This window comes from Mirounga angustirostris, unplaced genomic scaffold (genome assembly GCF_029215605.1).
Source record: "Mirounga angustirostris isolate CCGP_5_RB_7025 unplaced genomic scaffold, mMirAng1.0.hap1 SCAF_2, whole genome shotgun sequence".
In the NCBI taxonomy this organism is placed as follows: Eukaryota; Metazoa; Chordata; class Mammalia; order Carnivora; family Phocidae; genus Mirounga; species Mirounga angustirostris.
In genome coordinates, this window is record NW_026991710.1 from 86884514 (window position 1) to 86903961 (window position 19448).

The 19448-nt window shown below is 36.1% G+C and overlaps 1 protein-coding gene and 1 non-coding gene across 5 annotated transcripts in view; both read right to left on the bottom strand.

Moving 5' to 3' along the window:
* TBCK (TBC1 domain containing kinase) overlaps window positions 1-19448 on the bottom strand; it is a 227915-nt gene that overhangs the window by 33168 nt on the left and 175299 nt on the right. For all 4 annotated transcript variants that reach the window (XM_064584933.1, XM_064584936.1, XM_064584934.1 and 1 more), the window contains one exon: window positions 6769-6944. In XM_064584933.1, coding sequence (XP_064441003.1) covers window positions 6769-6944 — 176 coding nt within the window. The remainder of the gene's footprint in view (window positions 1-6768; window positions 6945-19448) is intronic.
* LOC123849149 (small nucleolar RNA SNORA71) lies at window positions 10814-10947 on the bottom strand. The gene has a single exon (XR_006791975.1). It is a non-coding gene; the product is annotated as a small nucleolar RNA SNORA71 (small nucleolar RNA).

Genomic DNA, 19448 nt, shown 5'->3' on the forward strand with positions numbered 1-19448 from the left:
AAGCTGAAGGAATTTGAGAAATGGCATGTGCAGAAAAGACTTTCTGACCTTTCCCTGAATCAAGACATAAAACTCTCAACTGAGGGATGCCTTCCCTATACTAAGAGGATGGGGATATCTTTATCTCTAAGACAGAGGGACACTAAAAGGAATCTGAACAAACAGGCCTTGTTAAGTTTCCTTTAGCTTAACTAAACTTAACTCATACCCACTTTTCCCTATCATAGGTTCTTGCCACTGTCCACTCTTCATCAAGCCTAGAATAAAAACTCTCAGGTTTAACCACTTCTTCAGATCTTCATTTTCTTATGAAGGCTCCCATGTCATGTAAACCTTACATTAAATAAATTTGTATGCCTTTCTCTTGTTAATTTGTCTTCTCTTACAGAGGCCCAGCCAAGAACTTAGAAGGGTAGAGGAAAAAGATACTTTTCCTCCCTTATACACATAGGAGGGTTCTAGGGGGTGATAAGGCTAGCTCTTAAATTCATTGGTAGACAGTAACTTAATTTGCTGAAGGATAACTGCCCCCCCCTTTCACAAACAATCATTTCAATTATTTTACATAGGTAAACAAAATGAGATAAAACTTAATTTTAGATTCTTAATCTCCTGAAAGAACAAATTACGAAAAAAATTTCACCTATATGAAGATATAAGAATTGTTAGCGAAAATTTCCTGTCTAAACGATCTTATTATAAAAGCAAAATAGAAGATAAAAACTATATACAGAGACTATAAGCAATTTGAAAAATATTATAAATGACCTTCAAAAATAACTTACTTTCCTTGGGAGAAGGAAAAGGTGTTAGAGTTTTTTTGATGTTTTTTGTTTTTCTCTCTACTGTATAGGACTACATTTTGTTGGCAAGAGAAAGTTATTTTAAAAGTATACTAGTATTAAATATTTATTAATTTATTCAACAGAGAGATAAAGTCACATAAATCCCAGAGTTTAATTGCAAAGATTTACCTTAGTCGGAATTAAAAACTACTCTATAAAAATAATTCCCTTAAAAAAATATTATAAGGAATTCAATAGGCTTTCATTTGTTAAGTTTTAAAACACCAGAATCTAGTAATAATTTTGGGGAAAAGTTAATAGAAGAATATTTTTTTAAAGATTTATTTTAGAGAGCAAGAGAGGGAGAGGGAGAGAGCAAGAGAAAAAGCACACGAGTGGGGGTTAGGGCAGAGGGAGAGACTCTCCAGCAGACTTCCTGATGAGCATGGAGCTCTCTGGGGAGCTTGATCTCACAACCTGTGAGATCATGACCTGAGCTGAAATCAAGAGTCAGATGCTTAACTGATTGAGCCACCTAGGCCCCCCAATAGAAGAATATTTTTAAGAGATTAAATTATTTAGTAGAAAAAAGCCTTTCTAACATGCTTCCCTCAAAGTGTTCTAACTTTGCTTTCCAATATTTAAAATAGTTCAGTTTTCTCAAGTGGGATTTATTCTGGGAATGCAAGGGTCATTTAATACTCACAAATCAATCAACATGATACACTACATCAACAAAACGAAGGATAAAAATCATATGATCATCTCAACAGATGCAGAAAAAGAATTTGACAAAATTCAACAGCAATTCATGATTAAAAACTCTCAACCAAGTGGGTTTGGAGGGAACATACCTCAATATAACAAAGACCATTTATGAAAAACCCACAGCTAACATCATACTCAATGGTGAAAAACTAAGAGCTTTTCCTCTAAGATCAGGAACAAGACAAGGATGTCCACTCTCACCACTTTTATTAAACATAGTACTGAAGTCTTAGCCACAGCAATTAGATAAGAAAAAGAAATAAGAGGCATCCATATTGGTAAAGAAGTTAAATGGTCACTATTTGCGGATGATGTAATACTATACATAGAAAATCCTAAAGACTCCACCAAACACTTACTAGAAATACTAAATGAATTCAGTAAAGTTGTAGGACATAAAATTAATACTGAGAAATAAGTAGCATTTCTATATACAAATAACAAAATAGGAGAAAGAGAAATTAAGAAAACAACTTCATTTATAATTGCACCAACCCCCCCCCCAAAAAACCCTAGGAATAAGCTTAAAGAGGTACTTTTTGAAGATTATAAAACATTGACGAAAGAAACTGAAGATGATGCAAACAAATGGAAAGACATTCCATGCTCATGGATTGGAAGGATTAATATTGTTGAAATGTCCATACTACCCAACACAATTTAAAGATTCAATGCAATCCCTATCAAAATACCAATAGCATATTTCACAAAACTAGAACAAATAATACTAAAATTTGTATGGGACCACAAAAGAACCTGAATAGCCAAAGCAACCCTGAAAAGAAGAACAAAGCTGGAGGTATCACAATCTCAGATTTTAAGATACACCACAAAGTTGTAGTAATCAAAACAGTGTGGCACTGGCACATAGACACATAGATCAATGGAGCAAAACAGAGAGCCCAGAAATAAACCCCCACTTATATGGTCAGTTTATCTATGACAAAGGAGGCAAGAATATACAAGAGAAATACAGGCTTCCAATTATGGAATGAATACATCATGGGAATAAAAGGTACAGTATTAAAAAAAAAGAAGAAACATCTAGAAAAATGTTTGAACAAATATGTGGACACCATCCCTAGCCAAGTTGGCACATAAAATTAACTGTCATATGATGGTTGATAAATTATTGAATAGTTGACTGATTCATTAAAAAAAGAGTTCAATTGGCAAAAAAAAAAAAAAAATTGTTTTCCTTGAATATGTGACTGCGTCTATATAAAGACAAATATGGGCAGATTTGTTTATTAGGGATTAGGCCCCCCTATATAAGGCACTGAAAGTAATAGCTCAGTTTGTGTGTAAGATTTGAAGGAATGTGTGTAGTATTTGAACACATAGTTTGGAATCAATACATGTCTCATTCAGTCATTGATTTATATTCACTCATTTGTTTCTGTGTTGTTTATGCTTAACAACCCTATGCAGAGACCAAATAGTCACCTGCATAAAATTTAGGAGCATAAAGCTCAGGTACATGAGTTTGGCTCTACCAATTGCCAGTTGTATGGCCTTGGGCAAGTTGCTTAGCCTTTTTAAGCCTCAGTTTCTTTATCAGTAAAATAGAGATATTAGCAGAATCTACATCATACAACTAGCATCATGCTTGGTACACTGGGAGAGCTTAATCATAGCTATAGATTATTGAGGATTATAGATTTTTAGGAATTAGTAATTATAGGTATCCAAGGAATTGAGGGCATGTTACTAACTCTAAAACCACATTGCAGAGACTTCTGACCATCCTATACTTTCTCTTGGCTTCAGTGATTTTATCTCCTTTGACTTAATCTCTTACATTTCTGGTGTCTTTCCTGGTCCAAAATAGCCAAGCATGTTCATACACCAGGGTCACTGCCCTTGTTCTTTCTTCTGCCTAGAATGTTCCTCCTCCTATCATTTGTAGCCTGCCTCTTTACATCATTTAGCTCTGCTGAAATACTATCTTTTTTGAGAGGCTTTCCTTGAATACTTTATAGAACTCTATAATTCTCTTTTTCCCTGCTTTATTTTTATATATAGCATTTTTTGCTATTTAAGATCTTATGATAGATATATTTATCTATCTTTCCAATTGAAATACAGTTTTCATGAGTGCAGGAAATTTGTCATTTTGTTCACCAACAAATCCTCAAACTCTGGTACACTATTGACTAGAATATACCAAGCTAACCGAATGAATGCTTCTAGCTCTAAATTCTGATTCTACTGACTTGTAAGTACTGTCTTGCTTCTGGGTTTAAAGGAAGAAAGGCCTCAGAAGTCACTGGGCACTTATAGAATGTACAAGGGCTTGTATATTGCCAACTCTTTATAACTTTGAAAGGTAATGGTAGGAGACTGGGGCACTGTGTCCTCCACCCTTCTGTTTTCCTTATATAAATATTTTCTGGGTACTTGCTAGGAGCCAAAACTGGTGCTGGGGTTATAAAGATTAGAAAGATATGAACCCTATACTTACCTCCTTCTGTTATCCAGAGATTACTTCTTTGCTGATACATTCTTTGTACCACTCATTTGGCACTTAATACATCATTGTCTTTACTCTTTATTTCCCACACAAAATATTTTCATGTTTTATATTCTTTATACTAAAAGCAACCTAGTGAATAAGAACTATATTTTATACCTTTTTCTTAAAAAAATTATCCACAGCACTAAAGACAGTAATATTTATTGGTTGCTATTAATGATGACATCTAAAAAAATCAAACACCACATTCTAATATATTAATTTGAAGCACTAAATTTATGAATCTCTTCATTACCATGAAACACACTTTTCCCTTGCCTTTAATTCCTTGAGAATAGAATTTAAGATTAACAGAAAGAAATATTACTTATTGCCTCATAGTGTAATCAAATGGTATGCATCATTAGAGATTATAAAAGGTTTTTCAGCCTTGGAAGGCCATAGGTAGGTAGTTTAGATACCTCATTGAAAAGGGTTCTTAGAACCCACAGCTCTTCATTCTTCACTGTGTTCTTGATACTAAAAGAGACCTAATGACATCCAATCACTCTTGGATAGTTTAGCTTGTGGTTCTTCTCAAAGCAGTGTGATTGAGACACAGGTGCCAACATTTGGTGTTTAGAGGTGAGACAAAGCAGGTATGTGATAAAATAAGAGGATACTGAAAACAACAACAACAACAAAACTTAAGAATGTTGTAAGGATAAATAACACAACTTAAGAACACTTTGGTTTTAAAGTAGGCTTTCAAAAGGAGATTTAGAAAATTTCACAAGTTGGGTCCTTTGGGAGGGTTATAAAAGGTGGGTGACTTTATTTTTCTTTCTTCATTCCCTTGGGACCACTCCCCCCAAAATGGCACAAAGCACTACTGATTCTCTTCGTTCAGCCCGTGATTGTAAAGACGAAAACAACCAGCCCAGGTCTCTCCCTAGTTGCAACTATGAGCCACGTATTGTCAGATGACACAAAGGCATTCCTATGTTAGGCAACTTATCCATACTCATCAGAGAACAATGATCAGGCTAGCTGCTCTGCTTTCCGCTGTTCTAGTTATATTTATCCTGAAGAAAACAAAGGAGAGTAGTAATTTAAAAATCAGACTATGAGGTTTGAAAAACTTTGGACTGAATGTCACTCTCATATTGTGTGTATTTTACAATTTTAAGTAGTTATTTAAATTATTTGAAAGGAAGTGAGTGATGTGCATATAAGGTATTTTAATTATTTTAGAAGTAGTCTTTAAAATTAAAATAGGGTGGGGAGCCTGGGTGGCTCAGTTGGTCGAGCATCTGACTCTTGGTTTTGGCTCAGGTTGTGATCTCATGGGTCCTGAGATGGAGCCCTGCCTCAGGCTCCACTCTCAGTAGGGAGTCTGCTTGCAGACTCTTTCCCTCTGCCCCTCCCTCCTCTCTCTCTCTCTCTCAAATAAATAAATAAATCTTTAAAAAAATAAAATTAAAAGGGCACTATAATGCTACACTTTTTGATGGTTTTATGAGAGACTATGACTAAAGGTTCAACCAAAAGAAACAAGCTATAAGGTTAAAAAATTAAATGTATTTTAAACCCTTGAAATAACAGATAAGAACTTTTACAGCAGGAGTTCCTGGACCTGTCAAGTGGAATTTAATGCTGCTTTTGGGAATCCACTGATCTACTCTGCTAAGGAACTTCCAGTATCCCCGAAGACCTAACAACGAGGGACATAAACATTTAGGCTCTCTCCAAACTCAGCAGTCTTTCACAAGTGAGGGAAAATAAAAAGTAGTAAATTTTCACAAAAATGTATCATTTGGAATAGCAGGCTCCCAAATTGTATTCTTAATAATCTAAGATTCTATGGATTGCTTCAGGAGTTCAGTAAATGTACAGCTTAAATTTCATTTTAAGATTTCATTTCAAAAATTGTGATTGTAAATATGCACATGAAAACTCATATGCCAATTTTAGCATATAAGAAACCACTAATCTATTAACCCTCATTTTCATAGAACTCTCATTTATAGTTAGTAAATGATATAAATATTAACTTATGAAGAAAATCACTTAAAATTTCTTCATTTATACTTTATGAAATGAATTTCTAAGAAAGAATTTATTTTAAAGGGAGTTATCCTGTTAAAAAAATTTTGAAAATCATTTTACCTATATTCTAGAGTATGGAGAATCGAGGCATGCTTCATGAGAATCTGACAGATGAAGATATAAGCAGAAAGATTAAACTGCTACTATTTTGTAACTGTTCATACTTTAATGCCAAGCAAAATCCCAAGAAGTTACGGTATATTTAATAGTAAAATGTCAGTAAAAAATACTTTAATATATTCTCTAAAGACAATATTTTGAAAATTGTAATAAATATAAGTTCAAAGTTGAGATCTGTCAATCTCTCTTTCTAGGCTACGAAATAGGCCAGTTAAATAGTCTTCATCTTTGCCAAAATTTTATCTATAGCAAGAAGGATTCAAATACCCCCAAGAACAGCAATATACACTAGAGAAACACAAAAACCAAGAAAATGTCCCAATATCTGGTGTTATCTGGAAACCATTTTAAGGTCATGCAATGTTATATTATGCAAGTCTATTCTGGCATCTAGTTTGAGAGTTATTTAGCTACTTGAATTCAGAGGAATCCCAGATATGTTCATTGTTTTTGCCACACACCCTTAAAATGGAAAGGAAACAGTATGAGTAAGGCACTAGCATCCTTTAAAACCACATGTGTAAAGGATACTCTTCACTATTCCGGATGTCAACTACCAGGAGTTTTGGTTTACTGGACTTTGTCTTCTTGGTGGGTGTTTTGAAATGGCCTGTCACTGTGAGTTCACACAAGTCAATCAGGTCCTCTGCTGAAATCCGGGGTGATACTTCTGACTTTAGGTCATTTAATGGGATAGATTCTCTTGACTGAAAAAAAATATACAAACAACACAAATATTGAGAATAATACAGAGAGACAAACTATAGCCAATATAGAATATCTATAGGCTCTTGATATCAATCATTAGAGCATATAGGAGAACAGGAAACTGAATCTCACTTTAGTGGTCTACTGTGTAACGGTATTCTTTACTGTTGAGGTTTACTTACTCACAGAGGAAAGCATTCTTCTTTTGGTTCACTACAAGCTCCTGGCTCAAATTTTATAGAAAGAGATGAGGTAGATTTTTCCTTATGAGAGCACTGTGTATCTTTAAAGACAGCTCCTTTAAGTACACTTTTCTTCAAGTATAATTACTATTGTTGTGAATCACATTAATTAAAACTCTGGTAATATAAGTAGTTGCATTGTAACTCAGTATACATACTAATTAAAGAACCTGGTTCTAATATACACATTAGACTTTTATAACATAATTTATGTCACATATGGATAGTTGAACAGAAATTAGATTTTCAGAGACGAATGCAGAGCAACATAACACTTTCTTAGATAGTAAACAAAAATGACAATGTATCTTAATTGTGAAGGAGGTAAAATCAGACTCCAGACAATCAAGCCAGTACTTTGGTCTATGTGACTATTACATGGTGTAAGATTGATTCAGATTAAGGGCTATTTACAACTGTTCTCCATGTTATTTAGTAGGGAGAGGGAATTTCTTCCCCCCATAAAAGGCAACGCAATGCAATTCAACTCAATTCAGCCTAAATTTATGGAGCACTAGTAGTCACTCTTGAAAACTTATTTAACATAACTTGAGAATTTAAGAACTTTCAAAATTCACTTGATTGAAAACAGGGATTCAAAAGAAAAAATGTATTTATATGCTTAAGTTTTCAAAACTGAGTCTATTATCTCATTTACTCGTTTTCTCTGTTTTCACAATTCTGTTGTGGGATACCACATTTAGAATTTCCAATTTAGAATTTCTAGGCAGGAGAGAATAAAGCATATGGATCATTTATCAGACTTTTTAAAAGAGCTTTTATTTAACTTCCAGTTAGTTAACATACAGTGTAATATTAGTTTCAGGTGTAGAACATAGTGCTTCAGCACTTCCATACCACACCCAGTGCTCATCACTACAAGTGCACTCCTTAATCCCCATCACCTAGCTAACCCATCCTGTGCTTCCCCCCCCCCCCCCCGTAACCATCAATTCAGACAGACTTATTTTGAAAAAAATTTGTTTTCGGTTGTAGTTTCAATGTCAGCTCTCATCCCTTGGGTTTCTCTGACTATGCCGTAAATTCTTTAGTGGTGAAGCACATTTTCTCCCACTTCATTAACTTTTAAATAGAAATGGAAATTGCTAAGCTTTGTGGGTTTATGGCTCTTAATAAAATATACACATTAGAAGTTTTAATTTTTTAATGCAAAGAATTAAATCTACTTAAATATTCTGAATTTAAAAATGCTTCAGAAAGATAAAAGAACTTTAAAATCAGCTGGCCATACAATCAATGCTTCCATCTCCTTTTTTGTTAGATTGCAATCTCAATAAGTATTTTTCCCAGCCTTCACATTAAGTTATACATTTATGAAGATAAAATAAAGAACTTTTGATTATCCTAGTTCTGCTTTTAGTCATTTAGTGATGAATGCGGCATTTCAAACAGAGGTTTCGTCTGAATGAAAGATGTGCCCTGGCTGATGAAGAAGAGAATTTGACAGAGAATTTGACCAGAGTATTCTCTATGAAGAACTGATTTAAGAAAGATCTGACCTTGGCATTGGTTCCAATCAAATGTATCATATATAAGGAGTTTCTCAAAGGAAAGAGCAATTGTTACATGAAATGGTAAGAGTAGAAGAAGAGAGGAATCACTGACAAATTCATAACTTTCTGAACTTTTGTGAGTGTATATAAATGAAGAACATGACACATGCAAATTCCTCTGTGAATTAATTTTAAGAGATTAGTAAGCTAGACTTAGGACAAATTATATTACTTTGCTTTATGAAGAAAATAATTATGATACTAAAAATTACAGAATCTAGTTTCTCTTTATTAACACAATTTTATATGCAATTTTACTATTCATTGTGTAATTTCCACTTAGAGGTACAAAAATAAAACTTCCTCTGTACAACTTTTGTTTCACTTAGTACAATTGACATTGGCATTTTCCTGTGTGACTGGGTTTCAAACTCATGGGGCTTTGTTTATGGACAGTGGACGGGAATTTTATTATTATTATTATTATTATTTTTTTTAAAGATTTTATTTATTTATTTGACAGAGAGAAACACAGCGAGAGAGGGAACACAAGCAGGGGGAGTGTGAGAGGGAGAAGCAAGCTTCCCGCGGAGGAGGGAGCCCGATGCGGGGCTTGATCCCAGGACTCTGGGATCATGACCTGAGCCGAAGGCAGACACTTAACGACTGAGCCACCCAGGCACCCCTATTATTTATTTATTTAAAGATTTTATTTATTTATTTGAGAGAGAGACAGAGATAGCGAGAGAGAGCACAAGTGGGGAAGAGAGGGAGAAGCAGGCTCCCTGCTGAGCAGGAAGCCAGACCCAGGGCTTGATCCCAAGACCCCAGGATCTTGACCTGAGCTGAAGGCAGACGCTAACTAACTGAGCCACTTAGGCGCCCCAACAGTGGACAAGAATTTAAAATAACTATAGAACAACTCTGGAAATATCTATTAGTTTATCATTTCTGCCCAAGAACCTATATATACAATGCATATTAAGCCTAGACATCCAAATATCATAAGCCTATTTGTCTGGGAGCTACTCCTTTTAAAAAAATTCATATTTTATAGCCAACCTAGAGTCAGAGTTTTTGTTGTTTTGTTTTGTTTCCAAGTCTTTAAGTTTTACTGAATGGGTGGGCAGAGAGGAAAGTGATGAGAAGCTGCAATTCAAGAGAAAAAATCTTGGTCATTAAAGTCATTCCAGGCATAGCAGAGGGACACGGGGCTGGCCTTCCCTGTCCATCGCCTCTCAGGATACTGTTGTCAGCCAGCTGAAGTGGACCCCGGCCCCAGCCTCAGTGCCTTCCCTCTGATCTCCTATGTGAAGAGTTGATCCATGATGCTCTGAGTGGAGAGCAGGAGGCACTCTGGGGATGCTTCATGTGGGGATTCCTTCTCCATTCTCTGCCCCTCTGGTGTTCACAAATACCACCAAGAGAATCTTGGGGAGAAACATCAGCAAACCCAAGGGTCACTGACTCATGGCCTTGGGACTTACTTCAATAGCCTCTGGATCTAAGACTGACCTTGGGGCCCCATGGCCTAATGCCTGGCTAATAAGATGATACCTCTCACTGAACCTCTGCACATGCAGACCCACCTGGGACCTCCTGATCCAGGTTCTTCCTGAGGTTACCTCTCACATACATGGAACAGCAGTCATGAGATACTCCTGCAGGGGACAAAAAGCACTTGGCACTGCTTACATGCCCAAGAAACTGTTATATTCACCAAGAGGAAAACAGTGGGAAAATCTTGGTCTTAGGAGGTGAATGCACTGAAAGCCTGCCTCCCTCCATCTACCTTGTGCTCAGTCACCCAAGGCTGTCCCATTTTGAACCTCTGAACATAAAGAAAACCTTGTAACTTTTCCTTCGCCTGCAGACCAGAACATAAGCAGCCTGTAATCACCTCAAATGCTGGGGCAGAAAAGGACATAGGGCTGCTGAAATTAACAGATCAGTGTCAGAAGACCACAGTTGTGTTCCACAACCAACTCAGACATGCACTGAGGCAGGACCCACTCTTGTTCTCCCTTTTTAAAGCCTCATAGAAACCACACTGAGCCAGGCAAAGAGAGCATGCAATAAGACAACACCTAAAAGGTGGTGGAGAGGAGGAAGTGTGGGAAAGCTCCAGAGTTTGGAAGGCACAGGAATGGACCCTCCAAACACTGGGAAGTGCTTTCAGCAACTCCTCTCCCTGCACTATCAATGACCAGGACACAGAGAGACCATGATCACTTTTGAATGCAGATGGAATCAGAATTTACTTAGCAGTGTCACTGAAAAAGAAATCATCCTTCAGTAGAATGAGCTCTCTGAAATGACTATCTGGATATATTAGTTATAATCCTAACTAAGCAAGGAAAAATCTAAACCTGGTAACAAGACAGGCATTTTGCTATGTACATTAAAGTATCATAAAGTACATAAAGTACAGTAAAGTATAATGTACATAAAGTACATTAATGACTTGGTCGTGATACCTGAGAATCTGAAATGGTAGACTTTAATGAGCGTATGTCTGTATACCCTTATGTTGAGTATGTAACCAGCAACCATAAGGGTATAACTGTATACACTTATGTTTTATATGTAAGGGCTCTTAAATAACTATAAAGGCATTTTTAGTGTGAGAATACAGGGCTGGTATCTAGAACACTCCTTCCATATTTCCTGTCATGGATTCTGGCACTAACTTTAACCTGGTTACCAAAGATAGAAATATGGAAATAAGCACAGATACTTTGTTCTTCCTTATTCCTCATTCCAATCTAACATATCCCCAAGTTCCACCAAAATACCTCTTGAATATGTTCCCTGATTCATTGCCCTGTCTCAAGGATTCATCATTTCTTACATGGACTCTAGAAGCTGTTTGCCTCTCTCTCTATCACCCTTTTCTCTACTTCCCTGTCACCTAGTCATTCCTTCTAATTCATCTTCCAAATACCATTTGAGTTAAAAATAAAAATCTGATCATGTCACTTTTATAATTAAAAAAACCTCAATGGCTTCCAGACATTGATAGAATGAACTCAGAATTCCTTAGTATAGCATGTAAAGCCCTTTATGAATTAAACCCTGTCTATAGGCAGGAGACCATAGACCTCGGAGTTAGATTACCTGGATTCAAATCTTGGCCACCCCACTTATTAGTAGGTGTCTTTGGGTGTGATATTTAACTTCTCTGTCCAAGTCCTTTATCTATAAAGTGGGGAAAAGGTGCCAAACACATTTTCCCCCCAAATAATTCTATCTCATTTTAAAAGGGAATCTATATGATATAACAACCATTCCAAGGCAAAGAAAACAGTGAAGTGCCCCAGGGCATTTTTGTTAAGCTACCTTAACCTAATACTTAAACCTGACAAAGACAGCACTAAACACACACATACATAATACTTTTTATGACTAAAGATTTTTTTTTTTTTAAATCTCAAAACTAGAAAACTGAATGCAGTACCAGTTTGAAAGAATGACATACTAAAACCAAGTAGGGGCATGTTACAGGAAGGGTGGCTCAATATTAGGACAATTTTTAAAATAATTCATCACCTTTCATTAGACAAAGGACACAAAGTATGTAACATCACTACAATTGACATAAAGCCATATGTGATAAAACTCAGCATTTGTTCTCAATTTTAGAAAAAGAAAAACTAATGGTAAACATGTATCAGAAAAGTTAGATGATGAAAGATGTTCTTTATTTCAAATATTTGACATTCTACTTAATAATGAACCACAGAGGTAGACTTATTAAAATGAAAATGCAAAAAATAAATAAGTAAATAAATAAATAATATAAAATGAAAATGCAAAAATATAGCTATCAGCATTATTATTTGTTATTGTTAATAGAAGTTGCTTCTGAGACAATAAGAAAAATAAATAAGGGGTATAAATATTGGAAAAGAAGAAATAAATTATTTTTATTTTTAGGTGATATAATAGTATTCTTAGAAATCTGGAATAATTAAAGGAAAATATAATAAAATTGGTAAGAATTTGGTAAGGCTTTAGTTACAACACCCATACCACAAAATCATTAGTTTTTCTATGGCAGCAGAAGCCAGTCAGAAAATACAATGAGCAAAAGCTTTCATTCGCAGTATCAAAACATCTCTCCAAAATAAAACATTTAGAAGTAAGTAGATCACATTTAAAGAAAATAAAACAGTTTCATGATGGGCATTTGAAAAAACAGAGATATAAGATGTTATCTAGAAAGAAATAGTCACTATTATAAGAACTTCATTTTTCTTTAGAGCAATGTATTAATATAAAACAATTTTATCAGACTCTTAAAAAGGATCTTTTTTTCAATTTTGAAATGTAAATTGTAAAATTCATTTGACAGACCAAATAAGTGTGAATGTCAAGAAAATATTGAAAGATAATACATTGTTATATATTAAAACTGTATAATATTAACAGTATGGTACTGCACCAGAATAGACTAAAAAATTAACAGGACATAATGGGGTAACAGAAGCAGACTCAAATACACAAGTATTTGCTGAAAGAATAGGATGCCATGTCAATCACTAGAGCAAGGATGTATTATTTAGGACACAGTGTTTGTAAAACTTACTCTCTAAAGTCACTTGGAAATTAAGGATTCCAAAAGCTATTTATAGCACTGGGTAATAAATGAGGCCAGTAGTGCTGCTTTCAGAAGATACCTGATAGATTTGATAGTTTCTTGGAAGTTTTGAGAACAAAGTATTGTTTATTAAATATCTAATTTATAATTCAAGAACTTAAAATAAGACAGCACAGAAAGTGACATACATTGTGTTCATCTATAGAGAGAGATCAATCTGAATGTTGAGCAAAAACAATTTTTTTAAAAAGACTAATAAATCTCACTGAATAATTAGAATTGGAATAGTAACTGGCATACTAAAATACTCTTCTAAAAGAAAGGTGGAAATATGAATCATAAAGTATGAAGGGCAAAAGTAAGCATATTTATGAAGCAAGGAACATCACAGGCTAACCATGTATTTAATAATGTATATTTCAACACAGTAAAAATATACTTTTTCTTGAGGACAACTTGTAAAAGCAAATACCTACTCAAAGATTTTTTCAAGTGACATAATATTTCTAGGAGAGAGACTGGATCAATGTAAACAGGCTGATGACAACACAGAGCCAGGTACCTAAATAGCTTGAATTTCTTGTATTTCTTTCTATTTCCCATAGCAAAAATAATAGGGCCCTGCCCAGCAAAGGTGCTAAGATGTTTGATAAATAATTACATGAATGTATAAAAGAATGAAGAGTGATGTTGTCCCTATGTTGAAACAAAGAGATATGTTGATATGCTATCAGATAACAGAAGCCATCAACGAAGGCCAACACCACCTCCCCTAGGGCTAACTGAAAAGGAACAGAAGTACTTTACTAATTCAAACTATCACCCCAGCAACACCTTTCCTCCCAGTCTATATAAGGAGATTTAGTTGGGGGGGGGGTGTCAACTTTGTGGAAAGCACAGTGTTCAGGATCAGATGTACCTCCCTTTGCATCCCACAGGGTAGAGGAGTGGGTATTTCTGGACACTCAAACTGCCCCTCACAAGGCAAATGAGGGTAAGTGCCAATGACAATGATTTGCGGAGATTTGGGCATACCTGCAAGAAGGGGTGGCTGACATTCTGTTGTAGAAGAATATCTGCTTACACAGAAGACATTAATCTGGCCTCTCTGAGCAGGAAGAAGGGAGACATGGCAGTGCTGAGAGAAGGGGTGGTAGACACCATCTCTGACCTTTAGTTCCTAGGCTGTACAGTGAGAATAATGACACTTGCCTTATTTACCTTACAAATTTTCTGTAAGGAGCAATTGGCATAACAGGTACAAAAAATGTTTGGTAGACTGTAGATCTTTATATAAAATAAGTTGTTGTATTGAATCCCAATGAAGCAGCTTGAATTTCACAGTAGTCTTGTTATAGTCTAATTTTGAATGAATCATCAATTAACAGATATTTAACTAGTCTGTGCTTGCCATCTTGAGAGAGATAAAATATCCTTTCTACCTCAAAGAACCTGCAATCTGGTTGTAAAGTCAAGACTAACATAAATGAAGCGGTAAAACTATACAATGACAGAAAACATTTATATAATGCTTACTCTGTGCTAGTCACTGTGATAAACATTTGATATACATGAACTCATTTAAGTCATGCAACAATCCTATGAGATAGGTTTTATTATTTTGCTCACTTTATAGATGAGGAAACTGGGGCACAGAGAGGTAAAATAACTTATATAATATATAATCATAAATAACAGAGATAGGATTCAAATTGGGTCAGTCTGGCTCTGGAGTTTGGGCTCCTAACTACAGGATTCCATGTATGGAATCACAGGTACATAGTATGGGAATTCAGACAAAGGTAGAAATGTAATATGGGCAGAAATAGTTAGCAAAATATAGGTGGAGCAAGTAGGACTTGGTTAGGAGAAATCAGTAGGGTTTAGATAAGTAGAAAAGAGAAAGAAGAGTGGTGCATAAGTGGATAACTCTTAAGAGTTCTGAAGTGTGAATGAACAAGGAAATGTTCCATAAATAATTATTGAGCACTTACTAGGCACCACACATTGTGAGTGGGATACATTAATGAACAAAACAAAGATAGATGTTCTTATAGAACTTATATTCAATAGGTATGAAAAAGACAACGAACAGACTAGTCTTACTGAGCTGAGCATCCACCCTGGGAATTAGAGGGAAACAGTATTGAATAGGTGGGTAGGAAACAGATCATGAGGGCTCTGAAAGATGAAGAAGCTTGAGGATATAACAAATGGGTAAGTATTGCAGGATTTTTGGATGAATGTGTCACGTTAATGGCAATATCTTAGGAAGACTAATTTGGGCCTCGGCCGCCCTTTGCTGTGGCTGGGATCTCATGGGAAGAGTGGCGGGTACAGCTGTAGCTTGGTCTTCTGGCTGAAGTCAAAGCAGGAGGGCTCTCCTCACACAAGTGCTTCCTCATGGAGAGAGGTTAGAGCTGCGGCAGTCACAGGCCTGGGCCGCCCCTTCCCTGCCTCGGGCTCCTCGGTTGGCTTGCCCTCTGGTGCTCCCAGAGATCAGTACATGCAGTAGGTTGAAATGGAAAGCACAGAGATTGAAGGCAAGATGGCGGAGGAGTAGGAGACCTAAATTTCGTCTTGTCCCAGGAATTCAACTAGATAGGTATCAAACCATTCTGAACACCTACGAACTCAATAGGAGATCTATGAAAAGAATAGCAGCAACTCTCTGAACAGAAAAATGACCACTTTCTGGAAGGTCTCTTCTGATTTGTTTAGTGTATCTTTTTCTGGGGTCGTTGTTACCCTGTTAGCATTTTGTTCTCTCATTCATCTATTTTCCTTTGGACAAAATGACAAGACGGAAAAACTCACCTCAAAAAAAAAGAACAAGAGGCAGTACCGACTGCCAGAGACCTAATCAATACAGACATTAGTAAGATGTCGGAACTAGAGTTCAGAATGATGATTATAAAGATACTAGCTGGGCTTGAAAAAAGCATGGAAGATACTAGAGAAACCCTTTCTGGAGAAATAAAAGAACTAAAATCTAACCAAGTCGAAATCAAAAAGGCTATTAATGAGGTGCAATTAAAAATGGAGGCTCTAACTGCTAGGATAAATGAGGCAGAAGAGGGAATTAGTGATATAGAAGACCCAATGATGGAGAATAAAGAAGCTGAGAAAAAGAGATAAACAACTACTGGACCATGAGGGCAGAATTTGAGAGATAAGTGATACCATAAGACGAAACAACATTAGAATAATTGGGATCCCAGAAGAAGAAGAAAGAGAGAGAGGGGCAGAAGGTATATTGGAGCAAATCATAGCAGAGAACTTCCCTAATCTGGAGAAGGAAACAGGCATCAAAATCCAGAGGAGGCATAGAGAACCCCTCTCAAAAGCAATAAAAATAGGTCAACACCCCGACACCTAATAGTAAAACTTATAAGTCTCAGAGACAAAGAGAAAATCCTGAAAGCAGCTTGGGACAAGAGATATGTAACCTACAATGGTAGAAACATTAGATTGACAACAGACCTATCCACAGAGACCTGGCAGAAAGGACTGGCATGATATATTCAGAGCACTAAAGGAGAAAAATATGCAGCCAAGAATACTATATCCAGCTAGGCTGTCACTGAAAATAGGAGAGATAAAAAGCTTCCAGGACAAACAAAAACTAAAAGAATTTGCAAACATGAAATCAGCCCTACAAGAAATATTGAAAGGGGTCCTCTAAGCAAAGAGAGAGCCTAAAGTAACATAGACCAGAAAGGAACACAGACAATATACAGTAACAGCCACCTTACAGGCAATACCATGGCCCTAAATTCATATCTTTCAGTAGCTACCCAGAATGGAAATGGGCTAAATGCCCCAATCAAAAGACACAGGGTATCAGGTTGGATAAAAAAGCAAGACCCATTCAGATGCTGTCTGCAAGAGACTCATTTTAGACCCAAAGACACCTCCAGAGTGAAAGTGAGGGGGTGGAAAACCATTTACCATGTTAACGGACACCAAAAGAAAGCTGTGGTGGCAATCCTTATATCAGACAAATTAGATTTTAAGTCAAAGACTGTAATAAGAGATGAGGAAGGACACTATATCCTACTTAAAGGGTCTATCCAACAAGAAGATCTAGCAATTGTAAATATCCATGCCCCTAACATGGGAGCAGCCAATTATATAAGGCAATTAATAACAAAAGCAAAGAAACACATTGACAACAATACAATAATAGTGGGGGACTTTAACACCCTCCTCACTGAAATGGATAGATCATCTAAGCAAAAGATCAACAAGGAAATAAAGACGTTAAATGACACATTGGACCAAACGGACTTCACAGACATATTCAGAACATTCCATCCCAAAGCAACAGAATACACATTCTTCTCTAGTGCCCATGGAACATTCTCCAGAATAGATCACATCCTAGGTCACAAATCAGGTCTCAACTGGTACCAAAAGATTGGGATCATTCCCTGCCTATTTTCAGACCACAATGCTTTGAAACTAGAACTCAATCATAAGAGGAAAGTTGGAAAGAACTCAAATACATGGAGGCTAAAGAGCATCCTATGAAGGAATGAATGGGTCAACCAGGAAATTAAAGAAGAATTAAAAAAATTCACGGAAACCAATGAAAATGAAAACACAACTGTTCAAAATCTTTGGGATGCAGCAAAGGCAGTCCTAAGAGGAAAGTATATAGCAATACAAGCCTTTCTCAAGAAACGAGAAAGGTCTCAAGTACACAACCTAACCCTACACCTAAAGGAGCTGGAGAAAGAATACCAAATAAAGCCTAAATCCAGCAGGAGAAGAGAAATAATAAAGATCAGAGCAGAAATCAATGAAATAGAAACCAAAAGAACAGCAGAACAGATCAACGAAACTAGGAGCTGGTTCTTTGAAAGAATTAACAAGATTGATAAACCCCTGGCCAGACTTATCAAAAAGAAAATAGAAAGAACCCAAATAAATAAAATTATGGATGAAAGAGGAGAGATCTTAACCAAGAGTGAAGAAATACAAACAATTATAAGAACATATTATGAGCAACTCTATGCCAGCAAATTAGAAAATCTGGAAGAAATGGATGCATTCCTAGAGATGTATCAACTACCAAAACTGAACCAGGAAGAAATAGAAAACCTGAACAGACCTGTAATCACTAAGGAAATTGAAGCAGTAATCAAAAATCTTCCAACAAATAAGAGCCCAGGGCCAGATGGCTTCCCAGGGGATTTCTACCAAACATTTCAAGAAGAATTAATACCTATTCTTCTGAAACTGTTCCAAAAAATAGAAATGGAAGGAAAACTTCCAAACTCATTTTATGAGGCCAGCATTACCTTGATCCCCCAATCAGACAAAGATCCCATTAAAATGGAGAATTACAGACCAATATCCCTGATGAACATGGATGCAAAAATTCTCACCAAAATACTAGTCAATAGGATCCAACAGTACATTAAAAGGATTATTCACCACGACCAAGTGGGATTTATTCCTGGGCTGCAAGGTTGGTTCAACATCCGCAAATCAATCAATGTGATACACAACATTAATGAAAGAACAAGAACCATATGATCCTCTCAATAGATGCAGAAAAAGCATTTGACAAAGTACAGCATCCTTTCTTGATTAAAACTCTTCACAGTGTAGGTAGAGGGTACATACCTCAATATCATAAAAGCCATCTATGAAAAACCATCACCGAAAATCATTCTCAATGGGGAAAAACTAAGAGCTTTCCCTCTAAGGTCAGGAACATGGCAAGGATGTCCACTATCACCAATGCTATTCAACATAGTACTAGAAGTCCTAGCCTCAGTAATCAGACAATGAAAAGAAATAAAAGGCATCCGAATCGGCAAAGAAGTCAAACTCTCACTGTTTGCAGATGATACGATACTTTACGTGGAAAACCCAAAAGACTCCACCCCAAAACTGCTAGAACTCATACAGGAATTCAGTAAAGTGGCAGGATATAAAATCAATGCACAGAAATCAGTGGCATTTCTATACACCAAAAACAAGACAGAAGAAAGAGAAATGAAGGAGTCGATCCCATTTACAATTGCACCCAAAACCATAAGATACCTAGGAATTAATCTAACCAAGAGGCAAAGAATCTGTACTCAGAAAACTATACTCATGAAAGAAATTGAGGAAGGCACAAAGGAATGGAAA